This window comes from Elephantulus edwardii, unplaced genomic scaffold (genome assembly GCF_000299155.1).
Source record: "Elephantulus edwardii isolate Elephantulus edwardi_28Jun2011 unplaced genomic scaffold, EleEdw1.0 scaffold00182, whole genome shotgun sequence".
Taxonomy (NCBI): Eukaryota; Metazoa; Chordata; class Mammalia; order Macroscelidea; family Macroscelididae; genus Elephantulus; species Elephantulus edwardii.
In genome coordinates, this window is record NW_006399932.1 from 4980408 (window position 1) to 5003961 (window position 23554).

The 23554-nt window shown below is 39.6% G+C and overlaps 1 protein-coding gene across 2 annotated transcripts in view; it reads left to right on the plus strand.

The window, feature by feature from the left end:
• CREB5 (cAMP responsive element binding protein 5) overlaps nt 1-23554 on the plus strand; it is a 574610-nt gene that overhangs the window by 437150 nt on the left and 113906 nt on the right. For both annotated transcript variants that reach the window (XM_006896122.1, XM_006896123.1), the window contains one exon: nt 18814-18940. In XM_006896122.1, the coding sequence (XP_006896184.1) occupies nt 18814-18940 (127 nt within the window). The remainder of the gene's footprint in view (nt 1-18813; nt 18941-23554) is intronic.

Consider the following 23554-nt stretch of genomic DNA (forward strand, 5'->3'; position numbering starts at 1 on the left):
AAATGATACCAAATTAAACTTGAAACCCCACATACCACATTTGTTTGAGAGTAGGAATAGGACTGCCTGGGGATTAATATGGGAAACTGAGCAAGCACTCTTTTGGCAAAATGCAGGGCCACCAGGGAAGGGAAAAGTGGCTTAGATGAGACAGTTCATATATAAGCCCCTGCGTGACTTTTAACTAATCATTTAAACCTAAACAGAATTTCCTTCAGACTGATCTTAAAGAGAAAAGAAGTCCTTAAAAATCTCATGCCTTTAAAGAACAGATGGATGTAGATATTCCAGCTGTACTTATAAATATACCAAAAAATAGAGTAGAGAGAATTGAAGCAAGTCTGTTAAAAAAAAAAAAGCAAATTAAAATACCCCACAAACAAAAAACAACAAACAGTTTCAAAGTTTTACCTGACTAATATTAGTAGAAGTGAATTTGGGACCTAAAGAGTGTATCTCACTTCTGCCTTATAGTGTGGAGATCTTCTGGGCACCTGTGTGTGGTATGTGTGTTTCTGCTCAGAGTATGACACAGTCTCAATCTCAGGAGTTAATGGTGGAGCCAACTTTTGCCCCAGGGGAGCCATGCTCAAGAGCTGCTTTTGTGTGTCCAGCCCCTGAGTACTTTGAAAGATACCAATGCCTGGTGAAAAGCCCGTTGAGAGCCTTGGATGCAAAGTGCAAAGTAAATGCCAAGCATTATTATGATAAACTTTATTGCCATTATTTTATTAAGTGTTACAGATTAACATCAGTTTAGCTTCGTGATGAATGCTCACACAATGTGGGAGAACTTGAAAGGTAGCTTGGGGAAGTTTGCACAAAGGAATGCACACAAGTTTCCTAGAAACTCAACTCTACCCTTAAGCACTTGCTGGGATAAATTGACCGTCCCTAAACACCAGGTTGCTGTTCCATGAACTTTAAAAAGATGTCTGTCATGGATATGTCCTGAGGTACTGCTGCCAGGGAATGAAAGACAAGGTACAGCAAACGAACTTCATTAAATCAGCCAACAAAATGTCAATTAAATTTTCTAAGTAGATTGCCAGGCCTTTTCTTTCTGGTCTCTTTTTGTCTAGAAGCTCTCCTAAAGTCTGTCCATCATGCGTGACCCTGCTGATAGCTGAAGTGCTAGTGGAATAGCTTCCAGCATCACACCATCTAAACCACTGCAGAGCAGCAAACTGTCAGAGGCGTGTGGGAGGGGATGTCGAGGTGTCAATGTACTGTATTTGCTCTATAATTTTATATATATATATATATACTCAATTTGCTGTAAAATACTCTCTTTTCAATCTAAGAGAGGGAGGGAGGGACACACACACACACACACATAAGATGCTGTGAGAGCAGATACCTGGGCTGGCTAGCCTGACCTGGAGAAATCAGAGCAGGTTTCTCAGAAGAGAAGTTGGTTGATGCAGTAGAACTCAAATATGTAAAACAGACACCCAGATCCTAGCTATTTCTGAATCTTTTCCTCAAACGACTTCACTCTCTAGAATAATAAAGTTTGATTTTTATATTTTAGAATGGTACTGATTTTATATTTAGAAGCAGGCTAAAGGCGCTCTGGTGGCATAGTTCATGGAGGGTTGTGCTTCTAACTGAAGACAGTGCCTCTCTGGCAGAGAGAGGAGCAGTCTCCTTCCGTGGGATTTACAGTCTTCCAAAAACTCACTGGACGATAAGCTATGAGTTGATTCCAGCTCAATGGCAATGAGAGAGTAAGACAGAGAGAAAGCAGACTAACTATCTGCAAAATATAGAAGATACATTAAGCATCTTTCAAAAGCAAAGCACACTAAAAATAATAATAATAATAATAACAATAATAATAATAAATAATAACAACAACAACATCTCAAGTAACCCTCCCCCTCACTGTGCAGTGGGTATTACAGCCACACTTTTGCTGGTGAGCAAAGAGAAGTTGTATAAGTCACATACTTTGCATACTATTGAACTACACACCTTATACATTTTTAGTTTATAGCAGAGCTGGGAGCTCAAAGAGGAGGCCTGGTCAGCCACACAAGGCTACTTTATTCCACGTTCCATTTAATGATGGCGGCCAGCAGTATCTCTGTCATTTCTGTCAGCCACTCTGACTGGAATAAGTGAAAATAATAGACCTAATTTAGGACTATACACAGTCTGCCAGTTCCTCCTCCCCCTCCCTAGAAGCCATGCCAGAAGAATCTATTTTTTAAGACCCTAATAAGAGGAAATTCCAAAACCTCAGTAAACCATTTAATTGTTTTATACTATTCATTCTTGGGTGATATTATTCCCCCCCCCACCCAACTTAACTCCCATGTGCTGCTATTTTATTGTTGTTATTACTCTGCTTCGGTTGAGTATGAAAGTAACTAGTTACTATTTTTTGGATATAGTAATTTGGAAACTTGGAGATAGACCTTCATCAGCCTTCTCTATTGTCTCTTCCATTCGCTGAAGAACTCTTGTTCCTTTTACTTTTCCAATGAGATCTTCCTTTCTGACCTTTTAGGTTTTTTCAGTGCTTCTCTGGAAACTTCTCCAAGTTAGCCTTCCCCTTCTCTCAACCATGTCAGCATTTGTTAGACTAAGATTTCTTTGGGATCTTTTCCCAGCCCATGTGCTGTGGAATTGATTGTGACTCATGGCGATTCCATGCGTGGCAGAGCCAAACTGTTGTCCACAGGGGGGTTTAGTGGATGATTTTTCAGAAGGAGATCTTCAGGCCTTTCTTGTGAGGTGCTTTTGGGTGGACAGTTAACTAATTACGTGCCCAGGGACTCCATCACATGGTTCTTCGATTATGGCAGGTGTTTAAGAAAGACTTCATGAGTTTGCTAAGCCTAAGAAAAAGTAATTTTCCTTGTGTTTCCTTGGAGAACAACTTATTTATTCTCTCAGCACTATTGTCACTTTATCATAAAGAAGAGAACTTGAGAAATTGGGACTTTTAGCAGCCCGGGGTTGCACAGTACATGCAAAGGGTGGTCAGAGCTGCCCTCCACCACTCCCTCTGAGTAGCTGGCACATTCCACCTCTGCTTGCATATCTGGGAAGCTAATAAATTTTAGCACGACCTCCTAAAGGGCTGAAATGATCCTGGTGAGTGGCTAGGTGGAGGGTGTAAATTTAGTCTCCCAAGAGAGGTATATGAAATCTGCCCCACAAACCCTGCCGTGAGATTCAAGATGAGGTTAGATAGAGACATTAATGAGAGTGACATTGTGTGAAGCCTGTGATGGCTGCCCAGATGATCGTGAGGTCTTTTCAAGAGCCCTCTGTTTTCACTGACGTCTTTTGCAGCTGGAGCTATCTTTGCTCAGCTGTAAAATTAAGTTGCATATTTGGTATGTAGGTACTGGTAATTGTGATGGCTATGAATTCTAGCACAAATAACTCTTGAAAGCATAATAACTGATGGTGTGAAAGGCCAGAGAAGCCTAAACACCATCGTTAATTTGAGGTTGGGGTGCTGGGTCCCTCAGCGCTACCCATGAGCTTCGGGAGCTCTGAACTGCTTCTCAGTATCCAGGCAAGTGTGTTAGTGAATGTTTCCATGAATTATTCATTTATGGTGAATGAATACAGCAATCACATGTAAATGACAAGGCTCATAATCAGAGGGCTGCTTATTTGTCCTGATGAAGCAAGAAGGAGCCTTATTAAAAACTCACAGACAAAAAATTTTAAAAAATGGCATAGAGATAGGTTGTTTCAAAGAGGATAACCTCCCATGCCAGCCAAGTGCACATCATTTATTTGAACCTGCATCTCAAACCATCTTTCATGTATTTTGATTTGTATTTACTTGTCTCTGCTAATTGTAATTTTATCAATAATTGATGCAATGAAGACTGATTGAAATGCTACCTCCTCATGTCTGTAAGTTTGACCTATGACTGCAGCCGTGCTGTTCAATTACAGAAGTTCTTTTTAGAAAGGGTTTTATGTAGAGTCTTAGGCTCTTCGTAAAGAAAAAGAAATATGATTTTGAAAATGTTTTCTACTTAGACTTTGAGTTGATAACATAGGAGATATCAAAGCAACTATGTTTTGGGTTAAATTAGGATGGCTGCATTACCAATTTGAATTAATCATGTAGAAATCAGTCAATAAAGAGAAAGGGAGAGAGATGAAAAGATAGAGTGAGAGTAAGGGAGGGAGTGAGAACAGACAGAGAGGGAGGGAGAGGGGAAGAGAGAGGGAGAAGGGGGATGAGAGAGAGACAGAGGGAGAGAAAGAGAGAGAGATTGATTTCATATTCTTAATAGAGTGGCCATAATTCTTGATATACCCCTGTTACTGCTCTCTCTATTTAAAACACTGAACGTGCTAGTACACTCCACTTCTGCTTGGCTAGATGCAATGTGCTATAGAACAGAGCAAAGGCTCCAGCAGGTTGCAGATCTGTTAGCTGCATTGTGAGTTTGTAAATTTTTTTTTATTACTCTTCTTTATTTACAAAGTTTGAATATATTGTTTTTCACAAAAGATCTTTCCCATTTCCTTCACCCCACCCACCCATGGAGTTTTGTAACCCTATAATTAACACCCTCCCCTCTCTATCCTCCTCCCTCTATTTCTACCCTCCCCAACCTCCCTACCTTGTATCCTCTTTCTCAGTCTACAATAACGGTTTTATACAGTATTTGTCCTTGTGGGACTGAGTTGATTCATTCAGAATAATGTACTCCAGTCCCTCCCAAGTTAGGTAGTAATTTACAAAATGATTGATCCTGTGGGCTCCGTAGTATTCCATTGTATGAATGTACCACAACGTCTCAATCCATTTGTTTGTGGTTGGACATCTGGGCTCTTTCCATGTTCTTACGATGGTGAATAATGCTGCTATGAACACAGGTGTACAAGTTTCCATTTGAGCCTTAGTTCTAATCTTCTTGGGGTATATTCCAAACAATAGAATAGCTGGGTCATATGAAATTTCTATGTTTAGCTTTTTGAAGAAGCGCCAAATGCTACATTGCATTTTATTCTACTCTTGGATTTCTTGAGGCTGTATGAGAAGAGGTGATCATCATTTCCAAGACATCAGATATTACATATATAAAATAAAGGTGTCAGAAGTGCAAAACTGATAAAAGCGAGGCCCAAATTGTCCCTGCTTTGTAAATTTCATTTCCAACACCCTGGTGACAATGATTCCAAAAATGTACACTGTCACCATCAAGAAATCAGTGCAACATGCGAGTGAGGTGTTCAGTTGACCTTGGTGTGGGTGTAGTGGTACCTTCAAGTGCAAAGCTTGGCACATCAAAGTGCACCTTGATTTCAGGGCAGGTAGCCAATGTTTAAAGTGTTGCATAGATTGAAGGCAAATGAGCCTTCCTGAATTATTCTTGGCCTTTTCTTATTAAGTGCCTAAAATGTAACTTCTAATGGAAATTAATTTAATTGATGCAAAAACAAATGGGTCTAGAATGTGTCTGAAAGTTTGAGTTTAATTTAAGGAGCATAGATAAAAAGTACCAGTTACTGGGGGGGTAACCATTTATGCTTTCCAAGAACAGAAATGGATTATATTAGGGTCCCCAAAGGCTATTAACATAAATTGAGCTTCACTTATGACTTATAAATCAATTAAATTCTTCTCATTCATCGGTGAGGATAATTTATTGAATGTTGTCTTTGCAGAGTCTATTTTGCTGACTAAGAGATACTTGCTATTTATGTTTTCACAGTTTAAGAAATATTGTTAAGTGTCTACTGGATACCGTAGTTTGACTGTTTCTGTATTTGGCTACTAGCCAAAAGGTTGGGAGTTCAAGTTTGTCTAAAAGTGCCTTGAAAGAAAGGCTTGGTGATCTTCCAGAACACTGTAACTATTGAAAACCTCATACGCAGTTCTACTGTGAAATGTCTGGGGTCAACATGAGTTGTAATCAACTAGTATGAACTAATTGCTGGTATGGTAGATAACATGAACTTTAAGTTCCATAAGTATTCAAAGTTGGTAAACATGGCTGACATAATCTTGGACTTAAAGATTGTCATCTAGCTGGTGGGAAACATTAAAAATATCATTCAAAACCATGAGTTACATTTGGGATGCTGAAGCTGTGGACTTCAGGAAACCGAAGAAGAAATCTATTTTATTTGTCATGTAACCTCCCAAATTGGAAATTTGTAAATAAGTTATTATAACATCATTTGTCAAACAGATTTTCTTTACTGAGATTGGAGTGTGCACAGAATCTGATGTTTGTGAGCTGGAGAGACAGTCAGGGACAAGATAGTGCAAGAACTTGGAACTGTGTCAAATTCAGACACAGAGATGGGCTTACGGGCATCTCTGATGAGCTGGAACATTTCTGTTTTGCTTTGACTTTTTAACTAGCTTTTGAGAACAGGTTGGGTGGTAGGAACATTGAGGAGTAGGGGAAAGGCAAACGTTAATTGCTGTTGAATTTGCTCTGACTCACAGTGGCCCTGTGGTCATGTTGTTGTTGTTGTTGTTGTTGTTAAATGCTATTGAGTCAGCTGCAAGTCATAATGACTCTGTGTACAAAAGAACCATGTCCAATCTTGCAATATCCCCTCCTTTTTTTACTAAAGCATGGTGTCTTTTTCTAGCTTCTGTTCTTCCATGATAACATTCTCAAATTGTGTGAGATAGAGTCTTACTCTCCTTAACTTCTAAGAGCACTCTGGCTGTACTTTTCCAAGAAAGACACTTCCCCCTGCCTTTAAGCAGTCGTGTATTTTTACCAGCAGTACAGTTCAGAGGCATCAAGTCTCCTTTATTCATTGTCCAACTTTCACATGCTAATGAGGTGATAGAAATACCATGATTTGGTTCAGGCATACTTTAATCTTTAAAGTGATGTCCTTACTCCTTAGCAATAAAAAGAGGCCATTTTCTGCAGGTTTGTTCCTTGCAATGATGGCGTTTGAGCTCTTGACTACTGGTTTCCATTGGTATTGGTTGGGGATTCAAGGAAATTAAATCCTTGACAGTTTTAATCTTTTATCTGTGTATCATGATTTTGCTATTATGGGTTTTTGTTTTATGTTGAGGTGTAATCATCCTGAAGGCCATATAGTCCTTAAGCTTTATCAGTAAGAGCTTCAAGTCTCCACTTTGTGCCATAAAGTTTGTGTCATCTGCATATTGCAAATTCTTAATAAGTCTTCCTCCAATTGTGATGCCACCTTCTTCTTCATCTAGCTTAACTTCTTAGATTATTCATTTAGCATAGAGATGGTGTTAATAGGAAAAGATACAACCCAGAGACTGATCTGTCTTGATATTTAATGGTGGGATTTCCTCTTACTCTGTTTGAAAGACTATTTCTTGGTGTATGTGCAGGTTCTAAGTGCAGTGAGGCAGAGCAGCATACACTGGTGCCCAGTCCCATGCCATCTTCACAGCCGTTGGCGTGCTAGAGTACATTGTTGCAGCCATGTGTTTTGAGTGACTTTCACTCTGAGAGTTCATCTTCTAGCCCAGGAAAAGAATCTGTTATGATCTATACAGCTTTCACTGGCTTATTTTTGGAACTAGACCTCCAGGGCTTTCTTCCTAGTCTATCTTGACCTATAAGCTCCACTAAAAACTATCAAGCATGAGTGACCCTACCTGTATCTGTAATATGGTGGCATAGCCTTTAGTGTCATTGCATCAAATAAACTACTAAAGTGTGACAAACTTGATAGACAGTGGAGTTTACAGATTATAAAGCCAACATGTTTCTCCTACATGTTCGTGCCATCAAAAGAAATACAACTGGGGATTAGTTCTTCCAGGGAAAGGCTAGCTCTTTCTCTGTGGCTTCTTCTTGAGGTTTTTGTTTTGTTTTATTTTTAATTTAAACTAGTTTTCCAAAGCATCTTCCCTTGGAAACTATAGTCCTTCAAAAAATAGTTTTTATTTGTGTAGTTTTATTATGTTCTAATGTTTTTTAAAAATAAGCACATAGATTATTATTTTTTAAAATGGAAACAGCAAAAGAGAGCGTACATTAAAGTCTGTCTTTGTTCTTTTCCTGGAGAAGCTATTATTTGTAAGTTAGGACACACACACACACACACACACACACACACACACACACACACAGAGTGCTCACAGACATAAGCAAACGTCTGTATATGTCTTTACCTCTTAGATGTTGTTTTGTTACCTGTACTTAAACTGCATCTCTAAGACATTGGATTTTCTTTAAAATTACATGTAAAGTAAAGTAGAGGAGAGAGGATGAGGGGTTAGGGTGTTAATCATAGATTTTCACAATTCAGTCGGTGGGTGGGGTGAAGGAAATGGGAAAGATCTTTTGTGAAAAACAATGTATTCAAACTTGGTAAATAAAATCAGTATAAATTTTTTTAAATAAAAAAAATATATAAGAGCTCTGGTGGCCTAAAAGCAAGAAGCTGTGATGCAATCCTGAAGGCAAACGGTCCAGGGCCACCAGCTGCTCTGAGGGAGAAGGATGGGAGATCTCCTCCTGTACAATTAACTGCCTCTGACAACCCATCAGAAGGTCAGGTATGGGTCGTTTGGACTTGATGGCAAACAACAATATATGAGTCATAAGAGACTTTGACACCTAGCAACAACAACATATGGTTTGCCCTAAGCTGCAGAAATAATATTCATATTTCATGTTAAATATTAAGAAGTAAAAGAATTTTTAAATGGAAAAGACTTTTTTGAGTTTTAAGAAAGCTGGAGGATGAGAAACTATGGAACCGAACATTCACACAATGGAATAATTTGAAATGATTTTGTAAATCACTGTCTAACTTGGGAGGGACTGGAGAGCATTATGCTGAGTGAACTAACTCAGTCCCATAAGGACAAATACTGTATGAAACCATTATTGTAGAATGATTATGAGGATTCAAAGTGGGAGGAAGGGTGGGAGCAGAAGGATGAAGATGGGTGGGGGATGGAGGGCGGTTTATCCTAGGGTCACACAATTTGATGGAGGGGAAGGAAATGGGAAAGATCTGGTGAAAAACAATGCAAACACACTTTGTAAATAAACCAGTAAAAAAAAAAAGTTGCTAAGAGTTGTTAAAAAAATTGGAGAAAGTACATGGAATGGATTTCACTAAGGAAGATACTGAGTTAATGTGTTAGTCAATAAAGCTATTGATAGATTCTAAAACAAAAAAAAAAAAAGAAAGCTGGAGGGAGGAGAAGGCATGTTTTAATTGAACAATGGTGGTGTTCCATAGCTTTTTCTAAGTATTTATACTTCTTTCTCTCAATTTCCTCATTTGCTAAAAGAGGAAATATTTTATTTATCTTCAGGAGCTTGGCAGTAAGACTTGATGCAGAACATGAGCTCATTAAGAGAAAAAAAAAATACAAATGATATGATGTCTGTTTAAATGTGGGTCAGACAGCTTTCTTATTGCCCAATTATTTGTCCTGTTGGACTTTTATCTTTGTTTTCAGGAAAAACAAAATTTTGAGTACTGATCTCTGGGGAACTAGTTTGGTTCCATTTTGAGGAAATATTTTCAAGGCTTCTTCCTGAGAAATGACATGAAGTAATTTTGAAATTCTGTAACACAGGGGATCTGAAGTTACTTCTGAAGAAATATCTTAATTGTCTAGAGAGTGTTGGGTATTTTTATTATGTTAGGTTGTAGTTCTTTAATTACAGCTAAGGGTTAGTGGTATGAAATATCTAGGTTTAAGCTTCAATATTTTTAGTGTAGTGGCTGATCTGTTGTAAGATCTGTGACTCAGAATAATAATAACAAAGATAATAGCAACTAATTTATTACTAGGCATATTTAATATACTTGATAAATATTAATTCATTTAGTCCATGAAGTTGATACTGTGGAGTTGATCTTTGTTATTTTACTGGTTAGGAAACTGAGGCACAGGAGAGGCCAAGTAACTTGCCCAAAGTCATACAGCTAGTAAGTTCTTGAGGGCCTTGTATTCACAACCTAATTTAATATGTAATTGTTAGCTCTAGAAGAAATTAATTTACATTGCCTTTCTACTTTGCATTTTACTTGGTTATCTTGACAACTTACTTGCCTTATAAAAATCAGAATGTTTGAATTCTATCTAGGAAGGAGAAAAATGTACAAATAGCATTTCTTATTGCTCAGTGCCTTCTCTTAAGACTCTGTATTGCCTGATAAGCTTTTGAATTTCCCCACCCCATGTAATAACTAGTTTGCCAAGTTAGGCCATACCACTTTGTTTAAGAAGATTCAGATGTTGTTGTTGTTAGGTGCCATCGAGTCACCTACAACTCATAGCAACCCTATTACAATAGCTCTGAAGCCTGCCCCGTGCTGAGCCAGTCTCACTAACTCCGATACACCTAATCTCATTTCCCCACTTACTGTGTCAGTCCATGTCATCCGGGGTCTTCCTCTCCTGCGCTGACCCTCCACAAGAATGATGTCCTTCTCCAAGGACTGGTCCTTCCTGGCCATGTTTCAAAGTATGTGAGAAGGAGCTTCAAAATCAGAGCCTCCAAAAGGAAACTTGGTTTCACCCTCTCTGTAAAGCACACATTTATTTTTCATAAGTGTAGTTGGCAAAACTTTATCTAGTCTGGGTGAGAAGTTATATTACATTTAATTAGAAGAGAACTATGGACCCTACAAAAAACTAAATCCCTCTTCTATATTTTTTTCTTTATAATGACATCTCACACTTTTGGTTTATTCATCTTTTAGATGTGGTTTTATTAAGAAATAGAAGCTACTCTACTCAATTTCATTTAATATACACATTGACCATTGGTTTAAGCACAATGCTTAAAGGTTATCACTAGCCTATCATAACCGAGTTTATAGTATAGGTAGATTTAGAACAACTTGTTTTCATTTCTGGTCTTGGATGTGGAATTTTACAGCTTTAAGGAATTTCTATGTAGCCTGTTGTTGCGTTACTCTATAGGACAGATGCTGAAATGGACATCTCAAATGTTAGGCGGATCTTATCTTGGTCCTTGATTCACTGGCTTTGATCACACTCACCTCTAAATCTCTTGCCCTGCGGCCTACTATATTTTTTTCCCATTTTATTGCTCTGAAGGTTTTTAAAGATTCTCTTCCCAAGACCTTCATAAGTGTTACTATTTTTCCATCTGTATATGATTTCTTCCAGGTCTGAGGTCTGATTTTTTTGGTTTTAGAATTTTGTTGTTATTTGCCATCCAGCCCACTCTTGGCTCCCCCATGCATGCACAGTTAACTGCTCTGCGGAGTTTCCAAGGCTGTGACCTTTCAGAAGCAGATTGTCAGGCCTTGCTTCTGAAGTGGTTCTGGATTTCAACTACCAACTTTTGGACCACCTAAAAGTCTGGTAATAAATGTATAACATAAAACTTACCCATTTTTTTAAACAAACAAACAAAATATATATATATATATATATTCTGCACCATGAATTGGTAAGTCTGTTGTGTATGAGGGAACCAGGTGCCACAGTCCCTCAGAAGTTGCACTATTAACCCCCAGGACAAGTTTCTCTGGCTGTTCAAAGTTAACAGTAGCTCTGAGGGAAAAAGGTGAAGACTCTTTGCCTGTGCTACTTCTGGTCATGGGAATCCAGTGACGGGCCAGCGATACATTGGTTCTGGCTTGGTGGTAATGAGCATGAGTGTTTGAGTTCTGTGTGCCGTTGCCCATGCCTGAGTCTGGGGCCAGCTTGGCTGCAGATAACGTCAACAACAATCCCATTCATAATGTTGTGCAGCTATCGCCATCTACTTCCAAAACTTTATCATTCCAAATTGGAGACCCTTTTAATGCTAAAGTTTCATGCCAGCATTGATCTTTTTGTCTTCTAGCTAATTCTGTTTCATTGTCCTCATTTTTCTATCACCAGAGTGACAGATCTGCCTGTCCTTCTGTCCTATAGTTTAAAAGAGAGTGCCTTTTGCCATTGAGTTGGTGAAGTCCAGAGACTCCAGAGCAGCCTAGTCTCTTTGCACTGACTCTCCTCAGACACCCCGAGACTGGAAAACATCTCTTGGGGGGAAAAGTGAAGACATGAAATCGCTTGCTATGGTACCTATCAGTCTGTTAAGGACAGCGAAAACATAGTCTGTCATACTTGACATTTTAATTGAAAGGAAAGCTTACATAGATTTCAGCCTCAAGCAGTATGTTTATACAAGTGTATAAAGAGGAATAATCTGTCAGCTTGGAAAACTCTTAATGCTATGGGACTTGGTTTAGTAATTGAACAATCCAACATGAGCTCACACATCTTACCTTGTTCCATGCCTCAATAATTTTTAGTAGAAATACTTTACCTAGAGGCACACAGTTATTAAAAAGGAGGCTCGGTTTGCTCAAAGGCTGGAATTATTAGCTCATGGCAACAAGCCTGCACTGGAGAAAGACTGTTGGGTCTTTGTTTTCACAACTTTACTGCAATTTGCAATTTTATATTCAGAGTCTAACTGATGCATTATTTGGGAAGGTTGGGTTTTGGTGTGTTTTTTTTAAGGAAGAAAATACTGTTTCACATGGATGAACAATTTCTCATGTTAGCAGTACTGCAGAATTTTACTGCTGCATGGGAAGTCCAGTGAGCAGTGTGAATATCAAAGGAAATGGCCCGTAAATTTATTTTAGCACACACAAAATAATCAATGATAACTTAGTTGTGGGAGTCCCCGAGGTGTGATGGGGAAGCCCTACAGTGCAAGTTGGATATAATCCCTGCTCTTTGCATGAGCCCTATCACACTTGCTTTGCATCTGAGAGCTGGACAGTGAATAAAGATGACAGAAAGAGAATTGATGCTTTGAGCTGTGGTGTTGAAGAAGAACACTGAATATCCATGAACTGTGAAAAAGATCAAACAGATATGGAAAAAGTGCAGGCAGAGTGCTTCTCGGAGGCAAAGGTCACAAAGCTTTGCCTCACATACTTTGGGTAGATTGCTAAGAGAGGCCATTCCGTGGGAAGGGACACCATGCTTGGAAAGGTGGAGGGTCAGTGAAAAAGAAAAGACCCCCAACCAGATGGGTTGACAGTGGCTACAGCAATCGTGTGTCAGAGCCAAGGCACACAATAGAACAGGGTTCACAACTATTGTTCATAGGGTCACTGTGAGCCGTACTCAACTAATTGGCACCAAATAATAAGTCTGGAAGCATTGAAATGTTTCTGATTTCATCTGGCACAAAGGAAAAACTGAAATCTGTTGTCACTGAATCCATTCCAACTCATAGTGGCCACTTGGTTAAGTGATATCAAATGAAAGTAAATATTCACTGCTGCTGAGTCAGTTCTAACTCACAGTGCCCCCCCCCCCATCGGACTTGCAAGGTAGTGACCCTCTATAGGACTTGCAAGGCTGGAAGTAGTTGTGGGAAGACAATTCTCACTTTTCTGCTGAGGAGTCTCTATTAGATCAGAACTGCTAATCTTTCCGTTCACAGCACAACTTATAATACACCACATCACCAGAGCTCCTTGACATTACATTAGAAATGTGAAAACAATTTGGTATAAAGCATCATCCAAGTGCAATATAATTATTTCATATGCAATGTATGAAATAAATATTTATTTCAGTGTACACAAAGGGAAGAGACTATGAATACAATTATTCTGATCCATTCTTAGCTTCAGTGACCTGAATATTCTGGACAGATTATTGTTTCTTAGGCCCAGCTATACAGATAGTGTGCAATCTGCATCACGATGTGCCTGACTAAGAGTAGGCATGGATTTTATGTTTTTAGACTTGGTTTTTAAGGCTTACGTCCAAGCAAGAAATCCAAGAATTCTGTCAGTTTTGACAGGAGATGATTGGGAGAGGGATTTACAAAGTTTTTTTGAAATAATAAACTCAAAGCTGGTTAGAATACAAACACACAAGGATCGAATGATCATTTCCCCTCTAAGCATACATTGCTAATGGGTCTGATTGGCATTATTAGGTAATTATTATGGTAAACCAAGGGAGCCCAGTATCCTGGAAGGAGTTTTTACTTAGTGAGGAAATTCTTGATATTTTAAAACTAGTTATCTGCATGTTGTAAAAATAAACGAATTAATAAGCACATTCAATTTAATCACCTACTATTTTAAACAGCTGAGAGTTTTTCATATATTTGCAGGAAGAATAAAAATGAATTACTATTTTAATCCCTTTTGCATGTCAACATACCATTCCATTTAAATGTATTACATTTATTTCCCGATATTTATATATCTTTGGCTAAACAGTTGATCTGCTGGGTGCTGTGGATACATTCTTTTCATTAGGAAGCTAGAATGCTCAGCCTGTTCTTCATTTTGGGCTTAGAGGAATTGGCCCTTGTTAAACATCATATGCTTTGATATATAGTTTCTTTTATTTTCAGGAAAGTTCAAGCAAAACACGAAGACTAGAGAATATAAAACTGATATTGTCTGTTGTCTGAGCCAAATTATAACTGCCTTACCCAAACCATCCCTCTCTGAATGAGACGGATTTATAACCTAGAAAAGTTACAATATACACTATACTTTTTTTTTTTTAGATTTTATTGTAAGTTTATAAAAATCTTGAATTTCCATTTATTCGTTGTCACACATTTTCCTCCATGCCCCCCTCCCTCTCATTCAATTTTTTCCTTTAGAAAAAAAGTTCTTTCTTTGTTATATAGCCGTGTCCCGCCCCCCCACCCCAAGACCACTTTACTACACAGCTCTTATTCTGGAGTCTTGTCATACCAATAATGCTTAATCATATATTCCTTTTATACAGTTCTCTCCCATGTCTGTTTCAATGCCATGTACATTATTTATCCCCTCTTTTCTTTATTTCCCCCAACGCCCCATCAGTTCTATTTTCTAACGGTGGCATTATACACTATTTGTCTTTTTGTGACTGAGATATTTCACTCAGCATAATGTCCTCCATGGACACCCATTTTGTATAATATTTCATTAGTTGTTTTTCAATGTTGTGTAATATTCCATTGTGTGCATATACTACCGTTTCTCTATGCATTAATTTGTTGATGGGCACTTGGATTATTTCCAACTCTTTGCTATTGTGAACAAAGCAGCAATAAACATGGTGTGCATATATCTGCTTGGGTGGCACTTCTGGTTTCTTTAGGGTATAGTCCCAGTAGTGGAATTGCTGGGCCAAATATTTCTATTTTCAACTTTTTGAGAAAGTGCCACACTGCCTTCCATAGTAGTTGCACCATTTTACACACCCACCAACAGTGAGTAAGTGTTCCAGTTTCTCCACAACCTCGCCAGCATTTGTTGTTTGCTACTCTGTTGAATTTTGCTATTCTTAATGGGCTAGGTGATATCTCATCGTTGTTTTGACCTGCATCTGTTAGAGCTAGGGAATTTGAACATTTCTTCATGTGTTTGTTTGCCAGCCTAATGTCTTTTTTGGTGAAGTATTTGTTCATATCCTGTGCTCATTTTGCATCTGGGTTGTTTACATTTATTTTGTTGTGGTATTCAAGTATTCTATAAATTCTACATATAAGTCCCTTGTTAGACATGTAATTATCAAATATTTTTTTTTGCCCAGTCTGTGGCTTCCCCTTTTAACCTGTTGGAGAAGTTTTAGGATGTGCATATGGATTTGATTCTTAGAAGGTCCCATTCATCTATGTTAATCCTCTCCTGCTTGTAGGACACTATACTGTTTTTTTGAGAACAATTAAGACCAGCAGTGTTCTAAAATTACTATTAGTTATTGTTAACTCATACTATATAGTTTCTAAGAATACAGGTCAACAAAGAGCCCAAAGTAAGTACTTCATGGAGTTATTTCAAAAAATTCATTTCATTTTGACAAGATGCTTAAATTAGCCCATCCATATATCAACACCCCCCCCCACACACACACACACATTCTATTAATACTACCTTCAGCATCCTTATAAACAACAGATCTGAACCTTGTCCTATCCTGAGCTGTCCTCAGGCTCTCCATCCTCGGGATGCTCAAACCCCTTGTTAAAGTGACCGTGTAATCTACACCTTTAGGATAGTTCTGTCCTTCACTGAGCCTCTGCCTTTCCCAGAATGATCTAAGAACAGGCCTCTCCTGATAACATCACCTAGTTTCACTTCCTTCAAGACAAGTTTCTTTGTTCTTTTGGCAACCCATTGTATATCCAGTACTCTTCTCCAACACAATTCAGAGACATCAGTTCTTTTTGTTGTTCCTTATTCAGTGTCGAACACTCAGAAGCATACAATGCAATTAAAAATACTGTGACTTTGGTCAACTGAATCTTAGTATTTAAACTGATGCCCTGGCTTGTTCACATTTTTTAAAAGTCCTTTACAACAGATATTTCCAATACAACCCCTATTTTGTTTCTTAACTGCTGCTTACATGGGTTGTGGATTCAAGTAAAATGACATGCGTGACAACTTTAATCTTTTCTCCAGCTATCATGATGTCTCCTGTTGGTCCAGTGGTGAGGATTCTTGTTTTCTGTTGAGATATAATCCATATTTAAGATTGAGATCTTTGATCTTTTTAATAAGGGCTTTGAGTCTTCTTCACTTTCTGCAATCAGGATTATGTTATCTGTATAACATGGGTTGTTAATGAGTCTTCCTCCAATCCTGATGCCACATTCTTCTCCATAGAGTCCAGCTTCTCAAATTATCTGCTCAGCATGTGGATTGGACAGGCAACATCCATGTAGATGTGTTGTATTCCTATTGATTGTATTTTCATGTATGCCAATTAAAAGACTAAGGTACTCATGATTCAGACCATGGTCTTTTCAGTTATTTGCTGTGCAGGTGAGAGCTGGACAATAAATAGAAATGACAGAAGAAGAATTGATGCCTTTGAGTTGTGATGCTGGAGGCAAATACTAAGGATCTCACAGACTGCTTAACAGATAGAATGGCTGGAGAAAGTGCAGCCAGAGTATTCCTTTGAGGCAAGGATGGAGAAACTTTGTCACATATACTTTGGGCCTGTTGAGAGGGGCTGTTCTTTGGATTGGTTCATCACACCTAGAAAGGTAGAGGGAGGGTCAGTGAAGGAGAGGAAGGCTTTCAATGAGATGCATTCACACAGTGACTGCAGCAATAGGCTCAAGTATGATACAGGATAGAACAGAGTTCAGATCTGTTTTTCATAGGATCACTGAATCATACCCGATTCAGTGGTGCCTAACAACAGCAACAACAATAAGCATGTTTGGTGGTGAATTAGGTGTTTCGCTACTAACTAAAAGATCAGTAGTTTGAAACCATCAGAGGCTCCACGAGAGAAAGATAGACAGTCTCTTCTCTTGAAGATTTACAACATCAGAAAGCAAATGGAGCACTGTCATCCACTGGGATCTACTGGGCAGCTCTGAGTTCCTGGGATTTAAGCATATTAATACTAATTTGTGACTAATTCTTCTACAATTGGTGTGACTGTAATAATGATATTTCCAAAACCACTTTCCATCAAAAAATGTAGATAATTTAATATTCTTTGGGATTATTGCAGCAATGTGTAACAATGTAGGATTTGCTGGAATTATTCCCCAAATCTCAGTCCACTACTCAGCCTTTCTCTGAGTCACTGGGAGACCAGCAAGCACAGAAGAAAGGCCCCTCCTGCTGTTCCATGGAGGTCTGGACTAGGTGGCATGAGGGCTGAACTGGGCTGGGAATGGCCTTCTGTAAAACTGAAGGCCTTTGCCTACATAGTCTGTTATCCAGCCTGAGAACGTTCTTTGTCTATATAATTTTTTTTATGCTTTCATTCTGTAATCACTAGTTCACAGTGTACCAATCAAGATAAGTGTGTTTAACATGGAAGACTCAGGAGTCTTGAGGGTCTTTTACTTATTTATTTCTATGGCTTTATTTGTTTGTTGTTAAGTCTTTAACAGTTTGACCCCATATACAGCTCCCTGGAGTAAAAGCATTGAGAGATGGAGAATTTTGCCAGGGAGGTCACTTGTTTGCCATTTTTAATAAACACAAATAATTCCCTTTTCCCTCAGTCCCACATTCTTTGGCTCATTAAATCAACTTCAGACCTTTAAAAAAAATGCAAAAAAAAAAAAATAAAAATCCTGGCAAATGGAAGCAAATGCTCTAACTATGTATTCTCCAGAGAATGCTTACTCGAGTCCAGCAGGTCAGGCCAAAATCAGTTTCTGTCAAACAGCCTAACACCTCGAGTTATTATAAAATGAGTGATCGGAACAGGGGCCTGAGCTCCAGGCTCTCCTGGAGCACGGCTGTGGATCCACAGCCCGCAATCTGGCTGCTCCGTGTTTGTGCCCTGGCTTGTTGTTATTTCTTCTTTTTTACTCCTCTCTGACAGCAGACAGCTATCAAGAAGTCAGAATGGATTTCTGTTGGGAACTCATGAATAATGTTTACTCTGCTAATCCAGAGAGGGGAAAATGGTTTTCAAACACTGCAAGGCAGGCCTGAGGGCAGAGGTGTGGTAGGGTAGCTGGGTGATAAGATGTATGCACACAGATCTTAGCTCTGAGCCACTGCAGAGAACAGAGCCCTCTGAGAAAACCTTGGAGTTTTCACCCCAGAGTCCTTGCCCTAGCGTGTGTGGGTTGTAGAGATTTACTGACTTGTTGTCTGTGACACACCAGTGAGATAACAGGCCAGGAAATGAAGTGGAATTTGATGTATTAACTAGGAAGCAGCAAAGGAAACCAGGCTTGTGTTTTATTTGTTATTATTTCCCTAATATCCTCAATTAGGTGGCTCTCGCACCAGTGAGTCTGATCTGTGGGACATTGGATGGTGTTGTCTCTGTGGGTTCTGGGGACCAGGGAGGCAGGCAGTGGATTCCTGCCTGGGGCACAGGCACTAATGCTTTTTCTTCTCTGTTCCCAGGCCTGTCCCAGGCTCTCTATCTTCTCTGCTACACCTCCACAACAGACAGAGACAGCCCATGCCAGCCTCCATGCCCGGGACCCTGCCCAACCCCACAATGCAGGGCTCCTCCGCCGTCTTGATGCCAGTAAGTGCTTCTGTGTGTCTCACCATGGTTTCTCACTTCCTCTGGGGCTTCCTGCTTTTGAAACAGTAAAGGAGAAGCTAGGATCTAGACTGACAGAGGAATCCCTGGATGGTGAAAATTATTAATATGATGCATTCACTTAAAGGTTGGTGGCTCGAGTACACCCTGAGTCAACAGATGAAAAGCCTAATGATCTGCTTCTTAAAATTGAGTCATTGCAAACTCTGTGGAGCTCAGTGCTCAAGTCTGACACACACATGATAGTGAAGAGTTAGAATTGACTCCATGACAACTGTTTTTGTTTTGTTTGAAGACCTGACTGGAAAAGAGGGTGGCTTCTCTTGAGCAGGGAGTTGAGCCCTGTGCCCATTTCCCTGGAGTGCCAGTTACGGGTCCCAGGGCGTGTTGCTGGCTCTTTTATCCTGCAGTGATTGCTAGTCAGGCACAGTCCCATCTCTGTGCTGACAAGCGGGCCTGCCATGCCCAGATAATGAGATTTGTTTGGGGATACAGCATTTTGTGACAAACAGAAGTGTATAGCTCCAGCTGTCTACAAAGTGTCCTTCAATTGTGTGGTCTAGACTCTAGACAACAAGTAAAATGGTAACAATATTAACGGTTGTGTACTACAGAAGCTAGCATGTATCCATGTGTTCCATCTTCTATGGCTTATGTTACCAGCATTTATTGAGGGCCTGGTACCTGCTATTCATTTATCTATACACTTCTTAGGAACGCTTAAAACAAACCACCTGGGAGATAGATACGATTACTGTTTTCATTTTTTTGAATGAGGACATTGAGATAGGTAACTTGCTCTCTTGAGACCAGGAATTCTGGCTCCAGAGCTCATTCTCTCACTCAGCACATGACCTGTGCTTGGATTCTTTGCCTCTTACATTTCCACAGTGAGCAATGTTAGTGCTCCCATTTTACAGATGAGCAGACACAGGCACAGAGGCACAGAGTGACTTGGCTCAGGTCGTAGAGCTAGGAAATGATGGAGTCAAGATTTAAATTTAGATAGTCTAAACACTGAGTTAATATTCAGTGTTCATATTAAGATTGTGAGTCAATATACTTTTCTGCCCTCAAAAGGATAGATAAGGGTAGATGGAACCGGAGATACAGAGCATATGCTGTCTCTTGTCCCTTCACACCTTGTTCTTCAATTGTAATTGGTATTACTGTTCATGGGCCACAAGAGGTCTCAAGAGTCTTATAGGTATTGTTGCATTTGAATTCACACCTTCTCATTTACAATCCTAACAGCAATACTTTGCACAATATTTTAGTTCAGAATGGATTGTCTAGTTTTTTTATTTCATTTTGCTTTCATAATGAAATAACATTCTTGTGCAGATATGGTAATAGAAATTATTGTTGTACTCATTTTACAGATGAAAAATTGAAAACCTATTTTACAGATGAGAGAAGCTGTCTAATGTCATAAAGTCTGTAAATGAAACATTATGACTAGAATTTGCGTCATATGTCATGCTGAGCAGCTCAGGCCAACCCTGATTAAATAATTTGTTAGTTCATCAAAGTGAAGGCTGGGAAAGGGTTGGCCTCAGTTTAGAGAAATGGGCCTGCCCAATGTAAATACGCGATAGCGGTCATGTTAGAAAGTCTTTGCCAAATTAGGCTAGAAAGACAAATTCAACAAAGTGACTTTACCTGCATTTCTCCCCTTTAGCTCTTATACACATGAACTCATTGCTGCTGAGTGGGAACTTGCCCATAGCTGACCCTCCATGGAGCGCTGGGACTGTAAATCACATGGGAAGAGAAGGCTGATCTTTTTCTTACAGTCACTGGTGTATTCCAGCCCACAGAGAGGCTCAGCCAGCTGCACCCCCCCCTTCAACCCTGCGCCAACACACCCCTGTAGAAACAGCACCAATGAGGCAATTTTTATCCCAGATTTTAAAAACTAATAAAACGAAAACAAACAAAAAACTCAAACTTACCAAGTATATGCATAAAGATTTCCACCATAAACTTAGTCTCCAAATCCTCTTTGTCCAAACCTAGTTTCTTTTTCAGGCCTTGGTGGTGCATTGGTAAGGAGTTGCAGGGCCAGCCTGCAGGCACAAGGCTCAAATATACCAATGGAGTGCTCCACTGGGGAAAGATGGACAGTCTCCTCCTGTGCAGTTTACTGCCTCTGAAAATGTGCTGGAGGGTCCACTGTTTATGTACGTTCAGACTTGATGGCACACAACAATAATAACAACAAATATTAGAGCTCTGGTGGCTTGTTGTTACTGTTGATTGCCATTGAGTTGAACACGACTCACAGCCACCCTATGAACAAAAGGCCTGAAGCCTTTCTATAACTATCATTGTTTATCAAAGTCCGTAGAGTTTCCACGTTGTTTAGGAAGTGGATGCTGGTGGCTTAGTGGTAAGGAATTGTGCTGCCAATCTATAGGCATAGGGTTTGATTCCACCCGCTGCCCCACAAAAGCAGGATGGCAGGCTCTCCTGTGATTTACTGTCTCTGAAAACCCACTCAAGGATCTGATACACCTTAATAGCACAGAACAACAGTATGCATTATATTAATTAGGAAGCTAGCTCTGAAGTGATTTCTCCCTTTGGTCAAACTGTATGCCATTTCCAGTGACAAAGGCTGGGCTGAAATAAGGCCAGTGATAAAGCCACTTTAGTACTAATATTAATTTATACCACATCATCTCATCATATTCCCTATCTCCTACTGACATTTTGCAGTAGAAGCCAAAGTTCAGATACATTGTCAAGAGCCATTCTAGACGAACTCAGTGAGGTCACCCTAGTGATAGTTTCCATACCAAAGTTAGAGAGGGGTCCAGTCATGATAGTAGGAGCCAGTGGAAAGCAGTGGCCTCAACCAGGGTTCATGCGGCAATGTTGATAGATATTGATGATTGGCATGGCAGGGAAGGAGGGGGGAGGGAGATCACTGGTATCTAATGGGTAGAGGATAGTGATGCCACTAAGCACCTTACAGTGCACAGGACAGCCCCTCACAATAAAGATCACTCATCTCAAGATGTCAGTAGTGCCACGTTTGAGGAACCCTCTTCCACAATGATGCTAATGCAGCTAGAGAAAACTCATATAAGAACTCCGAAAAGGATATCGTGTCAGTCATTATCAGTAAAACCGACTGCAGTGGAGTTTGATTTTTACTCACAGCAACCCTGTGTGTGGCAGAGCAGAGCTGTGTTCTTTAAGGTTTTCTTTCAATGGCTGGTTTTCTGCAAGCAGTTTGCCAGGCCTTTCTTCCAGGGTGCTTCTGGATGGATTTGAACTTATATTCTTTCGACTGACAGCTGAGCACATCAACCATGTGAGCTGCCCAGAGTCTCCTAGAAATCTGGAACTCTCTTTCCTTCTGATCAATCATATCAGAAGCTCTGGTGCTGTGACATAGCATATCAAGCCCAGTTAGAGAACAACTTCATCCTTTAAAAGCCCTGCATTGGGGAGCCATGATTTCTTGGGAATAAAAGAAAAACTTATTGGTGAGTGCTGTCAGACCATACATTTTCACTTCCAAAGCCCCAGACCTGAAGCATAATAATGTATTTGTTCATTAATTCACACATCCATTCATCCCACATGGTTTGTTGAACAATGCTGAGGAAGATTATTTCAGAGTTTACTGAGTTGTGAGTTCCATTTTGAAAGTTAAATAAGTTAGTAATTTGGAATATGAACCCCTTGTAAGAGCTTAGTGAACTTCAGATATACTATTATTTTTAGCTTTTACCAGATAAAAAAAAAAAAAAAAAACCACAAAATGAAATCTTATCTGGGAGTTTTACCTATAATGTTGCTCTTTATTCAGTAGAGGCTTTCCCAACCTTCAGACATTATTGTGGAAAAAAGTAGAAGGACAGTGAAAGAGAAGACCCTCAAGGATATGGATTGACAAAGTGGGTGCAACAGTGAGCTTCAACGTGGTAGAGATGGCGAGGATGGCACAGGACAGGGCAACGTGATGGGCAGGAGAGGTCTGTTCTATCCATACAGTCATTAACAAGTCAGATTTAGCTTTACGTAACAACAACTATAACTACAGCATAACTTCTCTGAAAAATGCGAAGGAATGCTGACTTGTGCATCCAGAGTTGCCAAGTGGGGCTACTCACGTTCTTCTGTGGAAAATGGTAGCTTGGAGAACTCTGGAAAGTCACGTACTTCTGAAAGCCTCCTTTGGAAAGCTGAGAGGAAAAGCTTGCTAATGCTTTGTTTACCCTCTAAGAGAGGGGCCACCAATTGAAATGTGGCATCAGATGCTATGCCAACTTCCCTGTCTGTCCCACTTTTGAAAGTGGGAGTTACAAGTATTAATACGCTTTTTTTTTTTTTAAAAAAAAAGTGATGGTCCTGAATTCTTCAGTACTTAAAATTTGAATGGCTAAGCTCTGCTAGATCACGTAGAGAGGAGAGACGTGCTGCTAAGTCACACAAGAAGAGATTGCTTGTCTTTCTCCTAAGGAGCAGTTGGTGAATTTGCACTGCATGCCTTTGGGTTGGCAGTGCAATACCTTACCGCACAGTCACTAGAGCTCCCACTCAGTGCTAGAGAACTGATTAACTAATTTAAGCTCAGGAAAG